Below are 24630 nucleotides of genomic sequence, written 5' to 3' on the forward strand. Positions count from 1 at the left end.
CCATGACTCTGTACCACAAATAATATCTGGTTGCTGCACCTTTTTGAGGACTTGAAGATCAGTATTCGTCTCTAACACTTTGATAATTGATCAATAAACATCGTCCACCGACAGTGTGTTGGTGGCCCCCCCATTGATTGAGATCAAAACGCGCGTGCCCTCGAGGTTTTTGGATTATTGTTATTGGACAGGGACCCTGCAAAATGCCTTTCCGTGTTTCATAAAAACATGAATGGTAGACAAAATCTTTTGTTTTGTATTTTTTTAATTGGTAAAATGTACGCAAAAAAGTAGGCCTATTGCGCTCTTTAGAAAGAGCGCCCTTATTAACCCTAAAAGAGTGGAGGGGGCACTATTTCGCCCCTTGAGATTTTTTTCTACTATCGCTGAAGCGCATTTTTCAGGAACTGAATCTTGAGGTTTTTCACAGCAGCTTTTTGTAGTCATTTCGACGCCAAGTATGGGAAAACGGAACATACGGATGTTGCGCAGCGCGCTTTTTCGAGAAAGGTCAGCCAAGAATAAATGTTTCCACTGCGGTGCTCAATACATGAAGGCTCGCACGCATTATAGCCTTGAACTTCAAATGACTATGACAACAGAACTATACGTCTGATTGAGTTCAAACTTCACATTATTGAAAGGGCTTTACAAATCGATCTTGGCACAACCGAGTTCTTGGGGGGGGGCGCCCCCAGCTGTAAAATGGGCCAAAATAACCCGGCTCTCAATTCTGTCTTGTCCCCCACACGGCAAAAAATGTGCTAAGCCACGCTCTGTAACCTCAAATCGAGCAGAGGCAAAACGTCAAGCGATGTTTACGGAAAAAAATCCGAATGCACAATCAAAAAGAAGAAAAACACAGAAGCATAAGCGTCCAAATACCAGAGTCATCAACGTTTTTATTGTAAAAAAAAATTCATTTTAATCTCTTATTTTGAAAATAACACCGTTCATCATTTTCATTCAAAATTAAAATATGTATGTATGATTAGACTTTGATAGAAAACGTTAATCATAAAGCTATACATCAACAAAGAATATAAACAACAGTACATGTAACCATTAATGTGTCTTCACTTAGAACTGCGTTAAAGGTAAAGGTTGGCGACAATACCATGGAAAAGCATCTCACCAGAACACACAAAAGACACGGTGCTACTGTAAACTTTACCTTTGCTTGCCACCTTAATTATGAAAAACTCTAAATCTCAATAGAACTGCAGTAACAATCAATTTATCACCAATTCCTATTCATTTCATCAAGACAAAACATCTCAAACCGTCACCAACGCCACAAACTAAAATTCATGTCCAAGTGGGTGCCAGTTCGTGGAACCCGCGTCATCATCAATAACTCTGGTTTAACGTCCGGTACCGGTAGTGCGCGAGCACATCGCACACTGATGTGGACTGACTAATTTTCGTTTCCAGGAACTGACAATTGAAGCCTGTTGCGGCAATACAAGAGCAGAAAAATAAGCTTTGAACGGTTCGGCATTAATTTAATTTCATCCACATGGTTGTACCCTTCCAGAGAAATGAAATAAAAAACGTTTTAACTGGTGAAATTATTAAAATCAGTGTAAATGCATGAAAACGAAAATGTAAGGAAGGCGCACTGGACGTGCCCCACTGAAATTGAAATAAACCCGATTCTGTGAAATACACGCCTACTGGCAGGCGGTAAACTCACGCACAACTGAGGGTCAAGTTGGTGGTGTCGGTGACGAAACAATACGAGCGATTCACAATAATTGTGCGCCTCCAAGAGTTTGCAATGCGTTGGCCAATCACAACGCGCGAAATCTGTCAACCCTTTCCACACACGCCGGGTCGACAGATTTCACGGATTGTGGTTGGCCAACGCGTTGCAAACATTTTGGAGGCGCACCATTGACATCGCCTGTATACAATCGATGTTGGCACGAAAATCATAAAAGGAATCATCCAAATTGACCAGTTAAATGATGGCGTCAGTCATTTACGCTAGCCTAATAATTCTACAGTTTTGTGAGAGTTGATGCAGGGAGGGTTCCCCATTGTTTACTCTTGTACACTCAAATTCTACAGAATCGTACATTAATTAATTTCCACAATCTCACGAACGTTTCCCATAATAGTTGACAATAACAAGTTAAACTCACACACAATGTTTTGAAACCTGAGGAAAGCAACAGTGGAGGCGGTAATTCTGGACACTGTCAACAGTACCACGATGCTCGTCATATTAAGGTACATGTGTATAAATATCAACGAAGTTTCCCGAAATGATAAATTAGCTTTCATGAATTTAGTAAAAGTCAATAAAATGTACATTTCCCATTGTGTCAAAGACCATTCTAACACCCAAATTAACAAGAACACAAATAAAGTTAAAAAGAAAAAACAAAGTAATTTCCTTATTAAGACGTAATGCCATTCGGGATAAAAGCACGTGATTCTAGCTAACTGGCAGGACTGATCTCTTGCTCGCTTCCCAACTGATCATTCCAATTGATGATTATAAACCACAGAACAGAATTCTCAACTGATATACGTGTAGGCTATGTGGAGGAAGATAACACCCTCGAACACAGATGTTGAAAAAAAATAGTACACGACATTGAACACATACCAAGAAAGACCTATAACGCGCTGTGGGAATCGCATTTGATCGTGCACATTTTTTGGCGTTTCAGCCAATCAGAGGTTTGCACTTTTTTGTGCATGTTTTCTTTTCCTCTAACCGTCATAACCAAACGAATATTTAAATTAATAGATAAACCTGAAAAAATTGCGAGTTACCTGAAGTCCCTTTAAGCTGAATTTTCTTTTAAAACCGCATTCTGATATGACCATTGGAATGATCCAGTGATGAGGTAGCACCATGCAGGGTGAAGGTTAAAGTATTAGTTCTCTATCATACATCTTCCCAAAATGCATCATACGAAGAGAACAGTGCTTGTTCAGCAACATGTCGTGTAGTTGGTTGTAGTTCCAAAGGACTTATGTAAATATAGGTCTATGGAATGTTTGAACTCTTTTGAATTACAAAGATAAATATAATTGAAATGTTACTGTGCTGAATAATTATTTGTCGAGCTTGGACACTTTATAGTTGGCAGTATATGCTAGGATTCGAACTCTCCACCAACCTCTGTACACGATGACAATGGTACCTTGTCTTCAATGAGTACTTTTGACAGTTATTTTACAGTTTGCGTTGAAGCATCAACGGTGATAAATAAAGATTAAAACCACCACTGCTCTGGTCTGGTTTCAGCACCATCTAGCACACTTCCTCAAGGAAACCACCCCATTTGACTTTGAACGTGCCAGTCCGCCACGTGACCTTGTTCCTCACGCAACCTTTCAGAAAATGGTACAATGTGGTGCACTCGCGGTAGGCCCAGGCAACTGCAAAATCAAACTTGTTGAAGTTTAAAGGTTCCGTCTGTAAATAAACAAAGAATAAAAAACCTTTGATAAACGTTCTGCCTGGACCAAACATCGGGCCCTCGATCAGATTCTTTTAAAAAGGAAAATAAGGTTTTAAACATAACCTATAACTGACTAGGTGTCAAACCATTCAGTGTCAGACACTGATTTGTTCTCTTCACAAATCGAAATCCAGGAATTTAAACTGTGAACTAACAGGCTACGTAACTTGATTTTTACAGAGTAACCCGTTGAAAACGTGGACATTTCGACCATTTCCCCTAAACAGGACTTTTGCCACCCTCTTAACTGAGAGTTTTTTAGCTTCTCACCTGTAAAGCATAGAGTTGTATATAATCCAACAGGAACCACTGAAGAACATGTAGCATAATGAACAGAATAGGGTCGAAATTGAATAAATAATAGACGGCCCAGGCACAGCATAAACCGCACACTAACATCTCAGAGAATGGCTCTAGTATGATGGTGGACGGTACAGAAGAGGTTCGTACGGTTGTCCATCTGTATACCAAGCAAACGAAAGGAACCAATCAACATTGGGAACTCGACATAAATAAAATAGTTAATTTGAAAATCAAAACGATATCATGCTTTTCGAATTAAAAGCCTTCCTTTCAGACACAGACGGATATGTTTATGAAACTCGAGTAGGGTGTCATGTAAGTCTCAAATGAATTCATTAAGAGTATTGGATTGACCTAATGGCTTCCCCCGCGACGGGCACTCAAGTGAAAAGCATCTCATTCCAACGTCACATAACAAACCAACCATACAATTAGAGTCTGTTAAATCCGTTGGTATATTGCTCAGTTTATGAGACAATACTGCAATGCATGATGTTTTCAACGGAACATGTCAATACGGCCGCTTCACAATAGCGCGCAATCAAGAGTTTGCAACGCGTCGGCCAATCACAATATACGAAATTTGTCGACCCAATGCGCGTTTGGAAAGGGTCGACAAATTTCGCACGTTATGATTGGCCAATGTATTGCAAACTCTTGGTGGCGCACTATTGTGAATCGCCGGTATTGTTATCTGCATTGGAGACTTTTTTCTGAAAAAAATGAAAGAAAATGAAGCTATTACACAGGACTCCTACCTGACCATTCTTTTGCCGAACGATTTGACAGAGTAGTTGCCTGGATTCTGCATGGCTGGAAAACTGCTTAGTTTGATCTTGAGACCACTGTGATAACACAACAAAATATTGCCACATGGAAAAAACACAAATGAAAAATACACCCACGTTAAAATGCACGACTGTTTCATGTTTAAATGCTTTTCACCAAGTTTCACTTTGACAGTAGGAAATTACTCTGAATCGAGAGGGCTCGAAGTAAGGAATTGATATTTTTTGTTCACCTTTTGACTGTAGCAAGTCCCATGTAGCAATCCTCCGATATGTACTTCGCTAATTCTTCGAAACCGCCGGCCGCGGCAATGACACTACGTCTGAGGAGATTAGACATACCGGTGACACAGGTGAATCCCAAAATGTTTATGCACACATACAAGCGAGCATGGGACCCACCAAAGTATGCCTGCGGACAAAAAAAAAGATTTGGGTAATTAATGAAAAGAACTGAAACCTTTCTGTCTTTTTGTTTAAAAAATGCACATGTATTCCGTGATAATGAAACAGAACCAAATCCACAATCAGTAAAAAAGGAAGAAGAAAACCCATTCTAAAAATAAAAAGTAAAGGCATGGATGTACCTTGTCTAGCGTGGCGCCAAACCCTTTTCTGTTACAGCAAAAGGGAAGAGCGTGAATCAAGCCGGCATCAGGAGTCATGTTGCAAACCATCTCCGTCAAAGTGTTCGCGTAAACTGATAAGAACAATAGGAACGAAAATCAGATACGCCAGTATCGCTTTAAACTGAGAGTTTGTGTTTATAAACCCAAGTTCTCTTCGGTGGTTATCATCTGTCCAGTTGTGAACAACTTCCCCTGTCAGTTGTATTAGCATCTAACGTTATCTTTTTCTATTTACTTTGCAAAAATTTGTTTTGGAGGGACTTGGCCATACACATGTGCATGAAGCACAAAGCCCGAACAAATCTTGCAAGCCGACCAAAAAGGCCAGAGTTTATCCAAACTTCACAGAGGGGGGCCGTTCAAGGTTGTTTTGATAAACTTCAAAGTAAATTCTCTGAACTTACCCATTTTTATTCCACTATCACTTATCATGATGAGATCGTAACGCGAGGCACAGTATCCTGGCATCAGGTTGTTCAATTTTGGATTATTTCCAACTTTACAACCACCTGTATTCACAGGAAAATTTCGAGATCAATGATTGCTTGCCCAACATTTACATCAAAGACATGATGACTCTGAATAAACGGAAAAATTGAATTAACTGATCAGATTGACTAAACAAGTGTATTTCAAAATCCTCTAATTCACGAAGTAAAATCTTTTCGTTTAAAGTGTTTCATCAAACAACTGCACTGGCTTTCATGTCACTCACCAACGAAAAGTTTGGCATCAACGTGTGGATATCTTTCCATTAGCGATTCAACTACTTTGCGTGCGGGGTCGTTTTCCTCTTGTACACAAAAAAGAAGCTCAAACTGTAAGGAAAGGCCAAAGAAACAGAAGATACTTGAGAACAAGGAGGCTTAATGGAAAGGAAAGTAGAGAGTCTTATCTTTACTCCACTTATACAAACACCTTCTTGTAATGGGCAATAGCACAGCACTGGATAAGGCCAGTTACCATGGCTAAAATCGGTTGAAAACCGATAACAGAATTGCCTCGCCAGCCATTTCAAAAACTAGAACGCTTCATCGGAGGATTCGACGTCCAGGAAAACAGAGGAGATAAAAATAATAAAAATGCTCTGAAAAACCTGTGCCCCAAAACATTGAGAATTCAGGGTATTGGGCTTCACCCTGACTTTATTGAATATTTATGCCAATAAAATAAATGTACGTGTGTCGCGGGAAGACTGCTTGCTAGAACTGATTTCAATACTCCTTTCTTCCCTATTATATACAGATCCCACGCCCCGTTACGCAACAAGGTATGCGTTGCTCGAATTTCTAAGACAATAGTTTCCCGCTATTCTCCGAAACGCGGGAAACAGATATTAGTTAGTTGCTGATGGGTCCAGATGCGCGTTACTGTACAACAACCGATGCTCTTGCCGGGTGGATACACGTATGTGCGTTACAACCGCATACTAGTGTCTTGCTGGGTGCGGTTCTGTGTTACGACAGTCATCAATCTTCTCATGGCCTGCAGACGCGTGTTACAAACGATGCACCGATCGTCTTGATGGGTGCAGCGGTACCGACCGTACACAAAGCATGACTGTTATACAAATAGCAACTTGACTCTGCTGTGAATAATACGTCACACTTCGCATCAAGTCATAAAATCACACGAGGCTGACGGCGATATACACATGAATACTGAATTCAATGCAATGAAAATTGACTTGAGGTATCTGCGGGCATCAGTGGCCGCCAACCCCCGAATCTTTCAGAACTTGCCAAAGGCCTGTTTGTACATGTGGGTCTTCACTGGCTGCTCATTAGTTGGGACATTCCCCTCCACCAGGGGTGCTAGTTTTTTTTTAGAATATAATGGAAGGAAGACGATTTAAAGGGGCTGTATGAAAAAGCCCAAAATTTAGTCTCCCTTAAGAAAGGCCATCCATGGTTACTCAATCAAGTTCTTAAATTTCTCCTTCGGAAAAAATTCTGGCCCCTGAAAATTTGATTTTGGATCCGCCCTCTCGCAGAAGTACACGTATAAAGGAACGAAGTTGTGCAGAAGACACTCTGCGTTTTTGTATGCTGTTTATCTGTTTATCATCTTAACATGCAGAAGAGAAAAATGTTACATAATAAATGCGTTACGTATAAGTGGTTGAAAGACGTAATGATTAGCAAACGAACTGAAATTGACTAACAGTGACGTATGTCACGTAAAAAGGTCATTGCTTGTGAATCAAGTCCAAGAAGAAGGACCGAAGTCATATAATTTTTTCCTTGCAATAAATTCAACAGTCACGTTAAGACGCCCGTATTCAAAATCTCTTTAAACGGCAAACGTGATTTGTTATCAAACAGCCAAACGAACCGTCAATATACTTACTCTGGGATAATCTAATTTGAAGAAGGTCTCCAAGTTGTCTTCTAAGTTTGAATCCACGCCGACTAGTGGTTTGAGAATCGATACGCCGGGTAAGTCTTCCCGAATCACGTGGGTCGGATTTCTGTGCATACAAAGCTTTCTATATGCAAACAGGAATAAAAACGAGCTCTGTCAAAGCAAGATTCAGTATCGAAAAAAAAAATTAAAACGCTCTTTAGTCTTTACGTTTAAACTCAGAATTCAAAAAAAAAATTGCAGACATATCGAAATCAATCGGACACATCGATCGTTGAAATGGTGATAAACTATAGCACGAAACAGGTGAATCTTTTCAGGTTTGTGAAAACTGAACGCGTGGCAAATAGTAAGCGCAATATCCCCAGCTCTATCGGGCTTGAATCACAGAACAAAATGGGCACCAGAAGTTTTGTTTCGCTGTATAAAGAAATAGAATTCAGAACAGGCCAAGTGTTAGTCACGTTAACTGCTTGGTGCACCGATCTCCTCTGAGTTTGGTTGTTCTTACATGAAATAAATCAGCTCTAGCAACAGTTTGATACAGTCGTACTGGCTATTGGCCTACTAACAATCTACAAATAATTTGCGGAAATCCTCTAAATCTAACAAAAGTAAAACAAATTCTCAAATTATATTAATAGAAGTATAAGCCATAAAACACCCCAACAAAAACATAAAAAAGAAAACCAAGGCATTCAAAGGCAAGTTGCAGGACTCCACACCAATGCAGTTTTGTTCAACCATTTCCCTGAACATGACAGGCACACTAGTACTAGTAGTCGAGTAATTATTTCATTTCAACATAATGCCCCTTCACTGTACACAGTCACATCAGGTTTGAGGAGCCTATAGACATTACGTAATTAAACGGCCTCGGTCCACTTGGGTAATGCATGGGTGGACAATATAACCTATAACAGCGCGATGCCACACTCCGTATAGCGTAGTCGACAACCTGACAGTCATTCCATGCATGCCAGCATTATGACATACACTCAAACCTCATTAATAAGAGGTACTCCGGACTTGGCAAATTATTAGCTTGCTATAACAGGAACTTTGTATCAGGAATGAAAACAATGATTGAAAAAGGGTTGGGACCTAACATTTTCTTGTTACAAGGAAAATGGTGTTCTAACAGTCCTCTTATTAACGAGATTCGACTGTGTTTATACGCAACTGCTGTTCATGTTGATTATTACCATTGCAAGATTTGTCAAAGGACTCGCTCATGCTCAAACTTATTTGGGAAACCTCGCAATTTAAAGTCATGATTTTGGTTTCTTTAAGTTTTGACACTTCTAATTACAAACGCAAAATACTTAATGGACTCTTGCAAATTGAATAAATGTTTGGAGCAATATACATGTGTGTATACCTGTACGTATGCATTCGTATCACAGGCTCCCTTCAAATCTTTCATTCAAGTCATTTGAATGACACATCTCGCCAGAATAAATAAAAAATGTAATCTTTGCACCATTTCGAGGGGAAAATGTATTTGAAAATTGATCGTACGTCCTGGGGTATCCAAATGTACCGTTGATTTTACGCTAGCAGTACAGAAAGCAGCTGAACACAGGGTTCATGGATGAGTTATGTCTACAGAAGTACATGTACAATTCCTGTTTGTTTGAATGAAAAGATCAGTGACAATTTCCTAACCATATACATACGATGGGCCCAGCAATTAATATAGCAGCCTAAATGTAGCTCAAATGAATATTATTGGTGTACTAAGGTAATCAGGTATTTGGGCCATATGTCTATGGCTAACAGACGAGGTGGGACAGTAAAACAGTGCGAAAATTGAAAATTTGACGCTTAATTAATTAATCGAGTCGAGGTTCAATGTCATGTAAGCCTGGACTTCAGCTAAAGCTAATAACATTTATTCTAGGAGACTCTTATCCAGTGGTCTGCAACTGCTCAATGTAACATGTTAATTCTTAGAAACAGAGAGGTGCCTCTAAAAGATTACTATGCACAAAATACATGTAGGCCTCCGTATTCCACACGCACTAGCCTTCCCGTAAACCAATGTAAACTAAATACATGTTTCATTTCGTACGTGTAGAATTAATTATTCCATGCTGAAACTCATTCCTGGGACTTACAAAAACAATGACTGTAAATCATTCTCAAGACTCGTCATAAACTTTATGTGACCGGTTGAAAATGATGTTTATTTGTATTTGCCAGCATTATAAATTTATGCACTGAGCATTGATCCATGGAACAAAGATGGAGTCGATGGTCGTAACGTTGACCATTTTTACTTCCACGGTCACATCGCAAGCAAGTAGCTCTATGGTTATACCATAACTGAAAACGGTGCGAGGGTTATGCTTCAGCATGCATTATTCTATTAACTATGGATACCCATGACAAAGGACTGCTGTTAGACCATTCAATTTCACTCGAATTTAGTCATCTGGATGTTGTGCTGGGAACAGAAGGCCAGGGCCGTTTGGGGTGTGTCTGTGCCATTGACGACGGAGTAGTTAATTTATGTGGCCGTTATAGCACAGCATACCATCATGATCGACCATGGGGGATATTTGTTACGTTAATTTTAATGTTAGGTGACTGGTTCTGTACGCAGTCTGTACTTACATGTAGAGAATTGCCATGAAGTGGAAAAGATAAAGGCACACAGCCTCCAGACACACGAAGAACCATGCAAGGCCGAAGACACAGCTATACAAATAGAAGACGTAATCCATGGTCGGACTCGAAGCTGGAAGGGTCCAGTGATTTCTTCAATTCACACCAACGTAATCTGTGAAAACGCCGTTAGGTCCAGGCCATGTCATTTAGGCCTACACAGCATCACACGATTCACACCCCATCAGCTGCGGTAGCCGTTTACAGTCCTCCATTTTTATACGGTGAATCTTCCTCTTTCAACTCCAGAAATAGTCTTACCAAATATCCAGACATTTCAAAGTAAAAAGGTGTAGCTGTTAACACAAGTTGAATCCCTTGTACTGCAATAAAATGGACATGTAGGGACCCTAGGCATCCAGCTCACAGCTCGCGTTAATAATCATGACCTGAGTAATTATTAGGCTGTATACATGTAAAATGTGCATGTATACACGGGAAAGACACACGACCACGGTGCAAGGTCCACACGAACTGTTTGATCATGGATCCACGGAGCATGTTCAAACACAGAGAGCAAAACAAGAAGGTCACTTGGTGGACGGCAAAGTGATATTCGTCTCAGTGCTGAGTGACCTCTTTATGATGATACCAAAGCTTGCCCAGTTGGCCGACCACAGAATGGCGAAAATGTGTTGAAGTTTCAAGCAAAACGCACGTGACTGTGACTCGAGCTACATGTACACACAACTGAAAACTAAGTGCTACCTGCACATATCGATCGGCGTATGTGCGAGTCTATTCGAGTGTTGTGGAGACCGCGTGAATTTTGCGTCGTGGATGCGTTCAGCCATCCGTGAATTGTGTAATATGCATACAACGAAACCGCACACAGTCTGTGCACCTACAGAGAGCGGCATGGCAGTCCTTCTGACGTCATCCGTTCACTCGGCCAAGGACGACAGCGAAACTTAACAATGTGAACGAAAATGAGTCACTACGGGATTATCGATTCTTGTCTAAAATGACCTACTCTGAGAATGGAATCTTAACTCTATTTGAAAATGACACACGTGACGCAACATAATTATGCATCGTCAGGATTTTTCCAAGGCAGGCTTTTCTGTGTGGACCCGGGGGGGGGTCACACGCATCAACAGAAAACTAGCCAATAATTGTGGTGGAAGGGTTTCATTCCAGGGTGTTTTCAAGCAGAGTCGGTGATTTTAACCAGTTTTCCTCCTTTTTTGTTTCTTTCGCTTTCCTTTTTTTTCCTTTTCCTTTTTTTTTTCTTAGGGAAAGAACGGAAGTTTCATCACTAGTAATTGTCAAGTTATCCTTCCGTCCCAGAAAAACGAAAGCAAGCTCAAGCACGTGGAACGTCACCACCAATCCTTCCGATAATAAAGCATGAACTTTGTAGCTGCTGCGCCGGTGCAGAAATTTCCTGCTTTCTAGAGTTCTTTTGTATTGCTTTTGAAAAAAAAGCAAAAGAAGTCTATACACATAAATTCAATGGCGGGTTCAGTATTAACAAAAAAGGTGCTCAGAACTTACAGGTAGGGGATAAAGGTGTCGCTGAAAATAGGATCGGACTGGGCATGTTTGAAAAACTTCACTCTGGAAAAGAAGGGAAGTATAAAAGGGGAAAATTGCGCCGGGTAGGCCTTTGCCTCCTGGAATCCGCTACTACGGTGTTTTCATTATGAGCATCTGTCATTCAAGGGACAGAATTACATGTAAACCTTGTTGTGGGAATCACTCATGCGAAATGGCATGGGGCTTACAACATGTATACATAGGCTAAATTTGTAACTGTTGTCAAAAGAGATGAAGTGCCAAGATACCAAAAGTACAGTACACGTTGTGTACGTCGTTTGTACACTGGGAGTATTTAAACGTTATCCTTTCTATTGCCTGTGACAATACGTATATGTTTTTGTCTCAATGGAAGTTTAGTTGATTTAGAAAGGCGCATGCTTAGTCCTTTCTTGTCTTCAGTGATATCTCTCCAACTGAGTTTTCCTAGCGTAACGCAACAAGCCAAAACATAGTAAGGTCCTGAAAAATCTTTTCTTTTCTGGCATTCCACCGCGGCGATTTCACAATTTTTCTCAAAATTGAATTTAAAAACAGTGTTCACAACGCTCTTTTTACAGGGGGCCCGATTGCCGTTTTCAAATTAAATAGTATAGATTCTTGCTCTTGGTATCGAAAATACACATAATGATAGTTGTATCCAGCCGAATATACATGTAGCTTTGTTCTCACTCGTGCCCTTGGTATCGATACTACCGATTAGCAGTTGCACTGTAATTCGATTACGTGCAAGTTACGGTGAGCAGGATTATGGATGGTCGTTGCACGGTAACGGCAATCTATACATAAATACTTTGAAGCTTGGACTGGAAGTATCTTACAAAATTTTGTCGGGCTTGCAGGAACAAAAATTCAAAATTCTGGGTAAACATCAACGTGAGGAAGAGGGAAGTGCTTGAAAGACATTCTGAGCTGAAAAATTCAGTAAGAACAGTGACTCTTCAGTCCACTAGTATATCCTGGGATGTAGCGTAGAAACAGGATTCCCCTGTGTCCTAATTTAAAATATAAGTTCACAATATACAGGTACTCACAAATAAATTGTGTTGCCTAAAATAAAATATCACATTTCTGCGTAGCCCCGATATATGTTACAACACCTGCGATAATTGTTATCCCTCACCTCAGCAGATCTTTAAATCATGTCATCCACAACTTCTCTATGGCAGAGGACAAACAAGCAAGGATGAAGGCTCATAATAGACATAAGTACTGCAGGGTCTGTTGTGGACACACCAGAGCCATAGACCACCAAAGCAACAAAGAACACACCACTTTACAATTCACTTTCAAATATTTGTCATGTCACTAAAGCTAACACTGAAAAGGTTTGGTATAATAAGGGTGGATCCAGACTCTCAGCCTAGCTACCAACAATTTAGGGGTAGCCAACTTAGTTTCATATTTTCACAAGAAAAAATTTGCACATTCCCAAGGTGCATTGGATGCATTATATAAATCTGAGGATTCTAACTCAGTCTTGGTTGACCAAAATATAAAATTACATCTGATTTAAAAAAAAAAGAGCTGTTGTCTGTTATTTTAAACACAATCTTATTACAGTGTACAAAAAAATTGTCTCCTGATATGATAAATGCAGTTTTACAAGGCCTCTCAAGTACTGCAGAAATAAAATGATGACATGTTCCTATAGTGAAACCCTTATAGCTCCAATGTTGATATCCTTGATCAAGATCCTATTTATTGCTCTCACATCCAGTATCACAAGCTAGAAAGGGAACAGTCAGTAACAGCACAACTATACATTTGAACTTGTGGGAACAGTGATTGTAAAAATGAAGCAAATTCAGTTAAATTTTATTAGTTATCTGACAGTGAAAATGCTATCGATTCTTCCCAGTTGCAAGTATAGTTCGCAGATAGGTAGTTCAGGTACCGAATTAAAAGTTATTCTTTTACACTATGTAGCTGCAGATAACCCATGACAATTCCACAGATCTGTACAAACAAAATGCATTCAACAAATGGGAGACGTTGAAACACTTGATGGCAGCGGTCCATGCACTAATGTTTATGTCATAAGTAACAAACGCATGCAGGCTCAAAATGGCGTTAACAAGAGTGGACTGGTCATGTCGGACCATGTTTGCAGTCACAACATGCCTTTCAAAAGTTTCATGCCATGACAAGGCAGCATGTTATGTGGAACTGTATGATTGTGAACCAGGACAAGGTATATGCCACAGTTGTATGTGTCTGTTATTGATGTCGAGTGAATTCATTCCCTTCCCCTTCCACTTGGCTGTAAATCTTATTGCACAGACTGATGAACAGTGATATTGACTGAACGCAATGGTGCCACACATAAAAATAAAATACAAAATAAAGTCAATCGAAAAAAGAAACACTTTATTTACCACTCTCAGAAAATTCCCACATGTTACATGTCAAGTTGGACAATTTATTTACATAATGCGTGCCTACACAATAAATGTAGTTCCCTGCTCACTTTCCAAGAAACTGTATCCGCAAGTCCAAGTCACAGTTATACGGCAGACAATGACACATCAACCTATGGAAGCCACTCGCCCTGAGGATGCCGTTATTGCTCATTCCCAAGTTGCTCTAAGCCACAGCCACTACACGCAAACGTGTCCTTTTCCCAGAAAAACCCAATATTGGGGGAAATAAAGTAAAAAAAAAAGAAAAGAAAAAAGAGGGGTGGTCTTCTGCCAGTTTTTTAGAAGGAAAAAAAGTAACGGTTTTAATCACAATTTTAATAATTCCTAACATATTTTAAATTGTCTAACAACAAGAATCCTTACATTAAAAGTCAAAGTTTTATTTAAATTGACGTGGTCAACTCTTATAGCTCAGTTGCCTATAGTTGGTATCAGGCATTTGGTATTCTGCACACTTGCCTGGTCTAGCCTTGTTAATCACATATTCAAACTTGTCACTGTGCCGATTTCAGTACCCGGTCTAGTTTGTTCACTCATCTGTGTCAATAACATAATAAGCTGTATACCATTGCAAAGAGGGCATTTTGCTCTTTCTAGAGATATATTCTCTTTCTCATATATAAAGTAGTTTTGCTACTACAGTAACTTTTATGTCGGTATACTTTTTATGTGGACACCCTGTATTGTGCACGTTCATCGAGTTGCTGGGATGATTGTTGCCAATCACAATGAGGTTTAGTCACTCCAGACGTTCCAAAGCGACCCTCAGACTTACAGTGATGAGGATATTTGAAATTTCATTTTTGTAGTCCTTGTTATGCTTATAGGCCTATGTCTTCTCATTTGTGGGCAATTTTGACCCCTGTAAACCCCTTGCAACCTCTCAAGTAAACTACCAGTATGTGAACGTTTTCACCATTGTAATACATCCGGTGTTTCGAGTTATCTGTAAATGCTTTTCCCAGCAAAGTAGTACTGTATGAAATAAGCAATTGAAATGTACAAGGTGGGTCATTTTTAGTTCCAGGCATCAGTTCCATTGTGCACATTTCCAGCATATATGGTTTCCTAAACGGCTGTGTGAGTCCTCTTTGTTCAGTTTCAAACGAATTAGGTGGAATAGGATGTACTGCAAAATCGCCCCGCCCCCCCAATTTAAGTAATATTTTTAAAGGCAAGATATACTTCTACGGACAAAATGTCAACTTGAATGAATTCTAAATTTGGAGTTCTCAGGAAAAATCGGTAATGTAGAGTTACATGTACATAAATTGACAGGAACGGAGTACATTCATGCACCTACAACGTCAGAATTTCTCTTCAAGGGCAGCCACCCGAATGTCGCAGGTTCAAACCCTGCCCCCAAATTACAATGCATCTAGTCCTGTAATTTACCGTTACATTTGAAAGACAGGGAATTGTGTAGTATGGCTGACACTTGGATAGGCATTAATCTTGGACACATACACCATTTCTGGATTGAAAATGTAACGAAACTTTATATCATTTTGTTTAATGCATTCAAATGTCCTAATCTGATTTGTTTTAGTGTATTACTGATTCGAGCAAGTTGGGGTAACATTATGAAATATGAGAAACAATCTCATCAACTCGAGCCATGGTAAATACAGGATTAGTAAAATGAGGAAGACTAAGTTTCTGGGTATTATATTTGTGTGCAGTGCCTGGGCATTGGTTGAAATACGTCTAAGATTGTTCTATTTTTGGCACATTATTCTGTCGTAATACATGTAGTGAACGTGGGTTTCAGGTTGCAGATCAAATATCCATGCCACCAAAGACCTCAGCAAAATACACCACTATCCAAAGTGTTACTCCGTATAACGTCTTTGAGAAACCCATCATATTAAGTTTATTACATTTTCTTTGGTTTTCTGTTCACCAGTTTGGGGCTAGATGAAAATGACTCCTGAAGCCAACTGCCATTGTAAAAATGATCCTTGCATTCCTACAAAATACATGTAGAACATTATTAGGACCCATGCATTTTCGTCCAAAATTCACAGAAATAGGTCCTGTTCACCTCTGATGACAACCCTCAAGTTCCCGACCCAAGCAAATGTTCTCAAGTTGCCTGATCTTTGAAAATCGTCAAGTGCCTGTTATCCCCATAAAATAATAAGTAGACACCCCTCCCCCGATTAAACTTTAAATGCAGTTTCTGAAAATATCTTCCCCGGCCAGTACTACATTTGAAAGTGATGGCTGACCTGCCCTTAGACAGGCATGACCCGAGTGGATATGAAACACACAGTCATCCCAGTTCTCCATTTGCATTTTTGCCGCCCCCCGCACTGTTAAAATAAGCTAGCTATTACTGCGTTTGATGTCCAGGTGCTTGCCTCCCCCTTTATTAATCAGATATGGCAATCTTAAAAGTTGCGAAAAAATCTTTCCATGCGTAAGGAGTTTTAATGAAAACATGCCTATTTCTCTGGTGGTTTGACCCATCGTCTGTTTGTGCACGCTGGCCAAGGGGAAAAATGAAATTACAGAAACTGATGTTGCTTTATATTTAAAACGAAACGTGTTATTATATTTGCATACAGCATCGGTGGTGTTTTAGGAAATTTAACAATCTCAGACAAGAAATGATAGGAGTGGTTTCAATTGTACAATAATACCAAAGTTGGAGGAAATGTCACAAATACATTGTGAAATCATTGGTTAAAATTGGTGCTCATCATAGTTAATCATAATGAATGATGCGACAGGAAGATAATTTAGCTCTTCCTAAAATCATTTTCAATTTTAAAACAAAACATGATAATTGCTAGTTTTAAATCGTCTGTGTTCCTTTAAAAATCAGCAAATGACACTGGTTTTCCCATGCCTAAGTGTCAGTGTTGAATCTAACACATTTAACAAGTTAACAAGAACGTTTTGATAAAATACACTGTGAGAAATGCTAAAAAACATGAAGACACAATTGCCAAAGTGCAACCTTTATACAAGCATTTACATTAGAATAATGTAGAAAGTATACATGTATTAAAAACCAAGAAGAAAAAGTTTAACAAAATAATCATGAATTTTTACCAATTTTGTATGTTAAAGGCATGGAACAATGAGGAAATTTTAGGGGTGCATTCCACCAAATGGTTGTATTTCTGCGCGCGAGCTCATTAATGTTTTGTGATCCCACGGAGTTTTTACAATAAGACAGGCCATAATTAGGAGGCATCATAGAAATATTCCTGTACATCTCGAATTTAGGACTTAAAGTCTCCAGTTTAGGGCATTTCTTTCACAAAAAGCCCGAATTGCGGACCTATTTTGGATAGAGGCGGACGGTTACATTCAGAAATGGGCGCCTAGTTTTATTACTATTTTGGGGGTATCTTCGTTCAAAGGCGAATAAAAATTTTTTCGTAGCTAATCCCCATGAAATTGAAACAAAAAGTGATCTTCTGGAAATCTTGAATTTCCAGTGAAAAATTGGAGGCCAACCTCTTCACGAGAGTCAACAGGCGGCGCTGTTTCGGTCCGATTTAGCACTGTTTTCTATGGGCGCGTATTTGGTGTAGTGCATCCTTAGTGTTTTTAATAATAATGACGTTGGTAGTGATTTGAATATAAGCAAGGTGGTAGCGATTCACTGAGGTAGTTTCCTCCTAGTTCTATATACCAAGATACCCAATTTGCTAATACTACAGATGAAACACAAACACCGATTGTGCATTGAGAAGATTAGTGATCAGTGATTACAGAAGATGATTCAAACATTTCAAAATAAATTTGAACCAACTCCAAACCATAGACATTCAAACATCTGTCAGGGACTTACGGGTCATAACTGAATATTTGTCATAAAAAGTAAAGAATTCAAATTCTTAGATCTTTATGTTACATACTGAGCTGTGCTGCAAGTTGTGTATCAGTTGTGTTTAAACAATATTCCGGATTTTTGTGATTGTAACATGCAAAATTGGCATGGACCACCGTTCATCTCCACGGTAGGCCTACTTGCACAGACTGTACACAAGGAATAAAAAAGACTGCTTGTCCCTGTCACAGCAGATGGCACACTTTGCACTGGGTGAATATGGATTAGGAGGTGCACTGCTGATGGGCGGCCAAGAAGCATCAGCCTCAACTTGCTGTGGCTGACTTGTATTGCTTGCACCTCCTATCTTCCTGAACAGAACCTGGAAATGTGCACGAGTAAAAATATTTCACTGACAATTATTGGCACTGTGGCATAGCTAGCTACAAAACCCTTTCTTTAATTTTCTGATTCTGTACTGTGCAGCATCAGAAGTTGTTAAGAAGAAAACAGAGAACGCAAGAAGATTATAAGAACTCCCCTTGGACACAAAACTCCCGCCTAGTAACTTTATGTCCACGGTATACAGGTAACGAAAGGTCAGTGTCAGTAAATAGGTTGTGTTTAGGAAACGGTGCAAAACATTTCAAATTTAGTAAAAAGAAAAGATACTTGTCACGTTAATTAAGGTCATGACAACGGTCCTGCAACAAGGATGTCTTCGCTCATATTTTCAGACCAGAGTAATATATACCCTCAAACATCAGATCCTTTGGGCCTGAACCTATTTCATAAACTCAAAGGAGCACAAAATGGGAAATTCAGTGAACAAAATAGGATACTATGTGTATGTACATGTATGCATCCGTAGGAGTATGGCTGAGATACCTGTTCGGTTTGGTCTCTGGAGGGATATCACCATAGCTATCCTAACTGCAACAAGTAATGATAGTCTGTCACTGAAAGATTTGTACAAAAATCCTGGTCTAAACTGAATATTCCTTGTAGTGAATATTGTCACTGCTGATATTACATTCCCGTGGGTGTGTCTGCCTCCTCGAATGTAAAGGGAAGGCTGTCATCCTGCCCTACGGTTTCTTCTGCAGCAGGGCTGTCATCAATGATGACCACAGCAGCCACTGAGTCAGGTCCGGAGACTTCACTAGAAACAGAAATGCCAGGCTGGGGAATGTCTGCTTGGCTTGAGGGCGACGAAGAAGAAATCACCTAATACACACAAAAATTGAATGCATGTTTTCATTCTAAATTCATCTCTCTTCTCAACTTTTATGCTGTCATGATGGGAGTAGTAATGCAAGTCATTTTTAATCACTTCTTATTGCAAAAATAGCTGTGTTTAAAAGTATTTTGCCTTGGTTGTTTTCGTGCTGATGCAGTATTTATTTATTGTATTTATAACTTCCGTAAGCTACTTCTCTTTCTATATGGTTGTTCAGACTCAAGGTACTTGAGTCACGTGACTGAATACTCCCCAAATTGTATCAATTACTCTGAACGCTTGATTGCAGGTGTTAAGAGTGTACATTCCAACATACTGTTCAGACTTAATTAACCAAAATAAATAAAAGGGCAAAAAATAAGTTCAGGTTAATGTTGTAAATTTATACAATCTTCTGATTTCTTTGTTTTCAGGTAAATCCTTGTTTTCAACCCCTTCTCTTCGATTAATCTGTCTACAGAAAAACTCCTCCTCTGATATACAGTACCCTTGGAAGTTTGCGAGCTCTATTTTCATATTATCCTTCGGTCCTTGGCTAGACTTCCCGTTAGGAAAAAGCAGTGGAATAATCTTGTTCTGCAGGTTGCTGTACGTAATGTCTCTCTCCAGTGTTCCAAATCTCACACCTCCACCACTCTGTGACCGGACTCTGGCAAAGTCTTTGGTTTTGTCATTGTAGTGCAGCCATCCAACCTGAATGCGTACACTTTGCTTCTGTTGGGGCATCTTTCTTTTTGCGGGCACAGGCATATCTGCAATAGATTAAAATTAAATATCCTTCTATGACTGATCTTTCGGACCAGTAAAGGTCTGAAACCGCCTGTTCAGTACATATTCAGACAAGGTAAGGTAAGATTAATAAGGTATCTATAGTGAGACAAGATTACAAAACTTGTCACCACAGACATTTATGAGTTGAGTTTCTTGTATTTTCATGTCACACACAGGTGTCACAAGAATTACCTGCACAACATATAAATATACAATACATATAAATATATAACATGAGAAATGTTTCGCTGTGCATCGCTGGTAATTGTTAGTCTGGTTCCGAGTATGTAGACTACATACACTAGTGGGCACATAGTCCTGTTCCCAGGCTCCATGAAAATTACACTGTCAATATTGCGTAGACGAGAATGTAAACTACACACATACATGCTCCGTTTTTCTCGTCCCATATGTGGCTGCAATTGCATATAAACATTCAAATTATGTATGCAAGTAGACATGACGTACAATTTGCATTACATTAATCCAATGTCCTTTAATAATTAGGATAATTACCCACTGATCATCAGTGCCACTGCTGGAAGCCTTAGAATGATGAGGTATTACGAGAAATTCATTGTGTGAAGGTTTCCATGCAGTAAATTTGTAAATGTGTGACATGGCAGGACGTGGGTGTTGTGGTGATCACAAATAACTTCTACAAAATCTACAGAGCAGCAGCTACATATATATATCTCATATACATACCTTCTGCTCTTTTTGATGTCTTCCATTATACTCCTTGTATGAAAACAGTTTCCATGGTATGTTAAACTAAAACGGAAATGCAGATTTCCTATTTCATAAACTATTTAGAGCACAAGCAAAAATATTAAGAAGACAGGCTACTCCAACCTTCATTTTTTGGCCACGGATTTGTTGGACAATTTTTCTGAATGATGTTCGTTTGGGTGGGCCTAGACCTGCATGGGATGATTGAATACTTTCCCCACAATTTATGAAACAGCAGAGACTATTTTGATAAATTCAGTTACTCAAGAAGCTGAGTGTATCAGAACTCTGCGTTCTTAGTCGTCTTTTCTCCCAAACTTGGGTTAATTAAAGTGTGCTTGAGAATTTCTGGCATTATGCTGTACATTGCATCATATCATACAAAAGTAAATAAATGCGCAGCATAGAGTATGGCAAGTGTAAACTGAAAACAGCTTAGGGTAAGTAACTGTGTTGTCTATATTCTTCTTATATGTCTATATTTAGTGATTGTTTGTCAGGTCAGGTAACAAACTAGAAGGTGGTCTCTCCAGGCTTATCATTGCTACAGGCTTGTCTTACATGGTACCTTGACGCTAGTCTCACAAACTCTTGCATCTGGAGAGTGTCTACTTACCATAATCACTGTCACTGCACGTTGTACTATCTGGTTGTGCATCCTTTTTACCTTCAGGTTTAATGTGCAAATTAGAACATATTCATTACATTATTGGTACAATTAAATATACTTCATATTGATATTAAGAATACACTAGAGAACATGTCTACACATTTCAGTGACACAAACTAGGCCCATGATCTAATCAATCACGAATTATTTCGGAGAAATGAGTTCAGTGACATTAAGAATACAGCATGACATTGTTAACTGTCTCAGGTATTGAGTTTTTTAAACTGAATCTGATCGGATTCAGTCGGGGCCATGCCTTAATCATGTCCCTGTCTGAAACAAGCTCATGGTACTGGCCAATACATTAACATACATGCACCTCTTCTCCAAACACACTCAGATAGGCCTAAACAGAGATTATAACCCTAAACTAAAACATACCTGCACCCACTGTGGTCAAGGGCATTTTGGCAGGGGTGGCTTGCTCAGTTGTCTCTGAGGTGAAAGAAGATGTCGTAATTTATTATTTAATTTCACAAAACAGCATATCAGTGAGGCAAGAGAAAACCCCAGAGTAGACACATGTACATGTATTCTTTCTTTGCTTTATCACGCTCCTTTACAGGGCACCCAGCCCCACTTCTGGTTCAACAGTGTGTGAATAGGGTTAGGTACGACAGAGAGAATTATTCAAAACTAAGGCTGTGTATTTGTACACATAATGCAAAATAAAATGGCACTGAGCAAACTGTCAGTAAATGGCATTTTTTTAAGTGAGTGCATCTTCTGTTCAACCACACGATAACTAAACTGATCCGCAAAAAACGTACCGATTCGAATCTTCGTTTTTGCATCTACTGCAAATGTTCCCCAAATGTTGTTGAATTTCAAACCACTCATTCCACTCCAAGTCTTCATACTTGAAAATCAAGGACTGAGTACACGCCTGACGGCACATCACAGAATAGCTATTAAGAAACCAATTACCGACAATGGGATTAAACAGCCAGACGCACCAAAAAAGTAACCTGCACAGTGGGATAAAGCGAACAGTGAAATCCATGATCATATTTTTTTTCACTATATGGCATGCAAGCTCACCGAGTCCACTATATGTATTTTGAAAATGATACAAAAGAGAAAAAGAAAAGGCACTCTCAGTCTTAGCGTTTAGTAAATGATCTAGGGAACCAAGGTGAGTTACCTTCTTGACATGTTCGCTAATGTCACTCCTTGCCCCTCTTGTTTTATTTCCCCAATACGAGTGTATGGTCCACAGATTCAGGAACCATTGAGTCTGTAGAGTTAGGCATGATTACTCTAAAAAAAAATAAAGAGAGAGAGAGAGAAACGTTTGTCCATTATAGAAAGTTCGGGCAGTAGGTGAATGTAGTACACACCTCAGCCACGAACAATGCTTTACTACCACAGCCACGTACCCCATGTCCCAACGCACGAAATTACTAACATTTTGTATCACATAGATCACTCTGTAGTCCCTTCAAAACAAAATATGGGAATCGCATCACACCCGTTTAACAGAAAAATTCTAAAAAGTGAGTAAATGAGATCGACCTACATACCAAGAACTCAAGAAACACGCAGGATGGTAAAACACCAGACCACGCTACTGGTGCTCAGACCGCAACGATGGACACTCGCTGGATGTCGTCATTGCGTGATAATTATCTCGGAAGGACGTAACTTTTACGATGTCGTCATCCCGTGATAAATTATCTCAGGATGTCGTCAGCCAACTTTCACGATGCTGTCATCACGTGATAAATTATCTCAGGATGTCGACATCCCTCCTGTATGATGTCTTCATCCCGAGAAAAAATGACTCAGGATCTCAGCGAGTCGGATGGCACTTCCAGAGCACCGTAGAAAATAGCTGGAGCGGAGTAGACATTTTTCGATGCGCACGAACTGTATTACCGCCGGGGACATACGTGAGAACAGTATGGACTGCACGTGGGCATGACAAACATTTCCCGTGATACCGGTACCGCGTGCGTTAGTTTGTGGGCATGCGTACTGAATCCCACTACACCCAGAAGACAGTTAAATGGCTCTTGACGCGGACAGGTGGACCCCAAAAGTAGTCGATCAACATCAAGCTCAGATATAGTTGTTTGCCCCCCTCATTTCCATAGTGATTAGTACACTCAAAGTCCCTTTTGCTAACTTGCTCACAATAAAAATCCATTTTCTGCCAAGTTTTTTAAAATTTTACCCGTCTTTCTTACGTACCTCCAAAGTAGCAGAGTCAAAAGTTGGAAGTGAAGCCAACATTTCAGACGGGATTTTTTTAGTTTTGCCGAGTTTTCCCTGACATTTCTCTACTATTGTTGTGAACAGGAGAAAGTATCATGCAAGAAGAAAACCATATAAATGAGATCTGCATGAAAAACGACCGCAATTTCAGACAAATGGCTCTTGGTCTTGAAAAGATGACGAAAATGGGTCCCAATGAAAAACGAAGTGAATTTCAAAAAAGGGTTTCTGCCTAGAAGTAATAAACTTTTTTGTTCATAAAAGTTACTGGTCTTTCATGTGGCATCAAAGTTATTTGAAGGTAAACCCAGTAAAATTGTGAAAATGAGATATAAATTTATAAGTTAGGTAAAAAACTATAATATTTTTATACATGTAATTATCCTTTGTCGTAAAGTTGACATTTTCCACTTCTTTGATTATTTTCTGGAGAGCTTTTTAACTAGAAGCTATTAAATATCACCATTCAAAAGATTCTTGGCAATTTATTCACACATAAGGTCTTCAAGGGAAATGCAGGTGCAAATCCCTGATATGGGTCACCAAGGCTACGCGTCGTCTGCTCGAATAATTTTTCAGGCAGACGACCATATGTGACTATTGCGCATGCACGAGTACACAACTAAATGCATGCACAGTCTATGGGCCATGGGGACTGTACTTACGTACAACGCGTGCAAGCGGCACAGCGCTCTGGGCGCGGTAGTCTTGGGCCAAGGCGGCACTCGATAGCGGACTCGATCGTGCGCTGGCTGATCTCCGCCAGGAATACACTTTTTCATTTTACGGCGTTATAAAACCCTAATTTAAGGCGTAACAACGTCTTTATTTATGGTGTAATAACGCCCTAATTTCAGGTGTAATAAACGCCCTTTTACGGCGTAATGGCGCCATATAGCGGCGTTATAACGCCTCAATACGGCCGTTTCACAATAGTGCGCCACCAAGAGTTTGCCACGTATTGGCCAATCACAATGCGCGAAGGTCGTCGACCCAATGCGCGTTTGAAAAGGGT

At 39.6% G+C, this 24630-nt stretch overlaps 2 protein-coding genes across 5 annotated transcripts; both read right to left on the reverse strand.

Moving 5' to 3' along the window:
- Positions 1 to 876: 876 nt before the first annotated feature.
- LOC110980461 (ceramide glucosyltransferase-B-like) lies at positions 877 to 11021 on the reverse strand. Its single transcript, XM_022237156.2, has 9 exons — positions 10186 to 11021; positions 7552 to 7690; positions 5918 to 6020; positions 5607 to 5711; positions 5161 to 5273; positions 4807 to 4985; positions 4544 to 4630; positions 3753 to 3942; positions 877 to 3436 (listed from the first exon to the last, which is right to left on the reverse strand). The coding sequence occupies exons 1-9, from the start codon at positions 10293 to 10295 to the stop codon at positions 3272 to 3274; spliced, it is 1191 nt and encodes a 396-aa protein (XP_022092848.2). The 5' UTR covers positions 10296 to 11021; the 3' UTR covers positions 877 to 3271.
- Positions 11022 to 16723: 5702 nt separating this feature from the next.
- On the reverse strand, positions 16724 to 23999 carry LOC147799902 (uncharacterized). Of its 4 annotated transcripts, none has more exons than XR_015424558.1 (7): positions 22543 to 23999; positions 22169 to 22306; positions 21780 to 21833; positions 21345 to 21395; positions 19713 to 19977; positions 19019 to 19212; positions 16724 to 18367 (listed from the first exon to the last, which is right to left on the reverse strand). XR_015424558.1 is itself a non-coding variant. In XM_087133778.1 (7 exons), the coding sequence occupies exons 3-7, from the start codon at positions 22254 to 22256 to the stop codon at positions 19209 to 19211; spliced, it is 462 nt and encodes a 153-aa protein (XP_086989904.1). In that variant the 5' UTR covers positions 22257 to 22306; positions 22543 to 22658; positions 22922 to 23999; the 3' UTR covers positions 16724 to 19208. The 4 variants fall into 4 exon arrangements, 3 of the variants coding, with proteins under 3 accessions (XP_086989904.1, XP_086989903.1, XP_086989905.1); XM_087133778.1 differs by having other exon boundaries at positions 16724 to 19212; positions 22543 to 22658; positions 22922 to 23999; XM_087133777.1 differs by having other exon boundaries at positions 16724 to 19212.
- Positions 24000 to 24630: the final 631 nt, after the last annotated feature.

Source organism: Acanthaster planci, linkage group LG02 (assembly GCF_054643075.1).
Source record: "Acanthaster planci isolate LZ-2023a linkage group LG02, COTS_SCS, whole genome shotgun sequence".
NCBI lineage: Eukaryota > Metazoa > Echinodermata > Asteroidea > Valvatida > Acanthasteridae > Acanthaster > Acanthaster planci.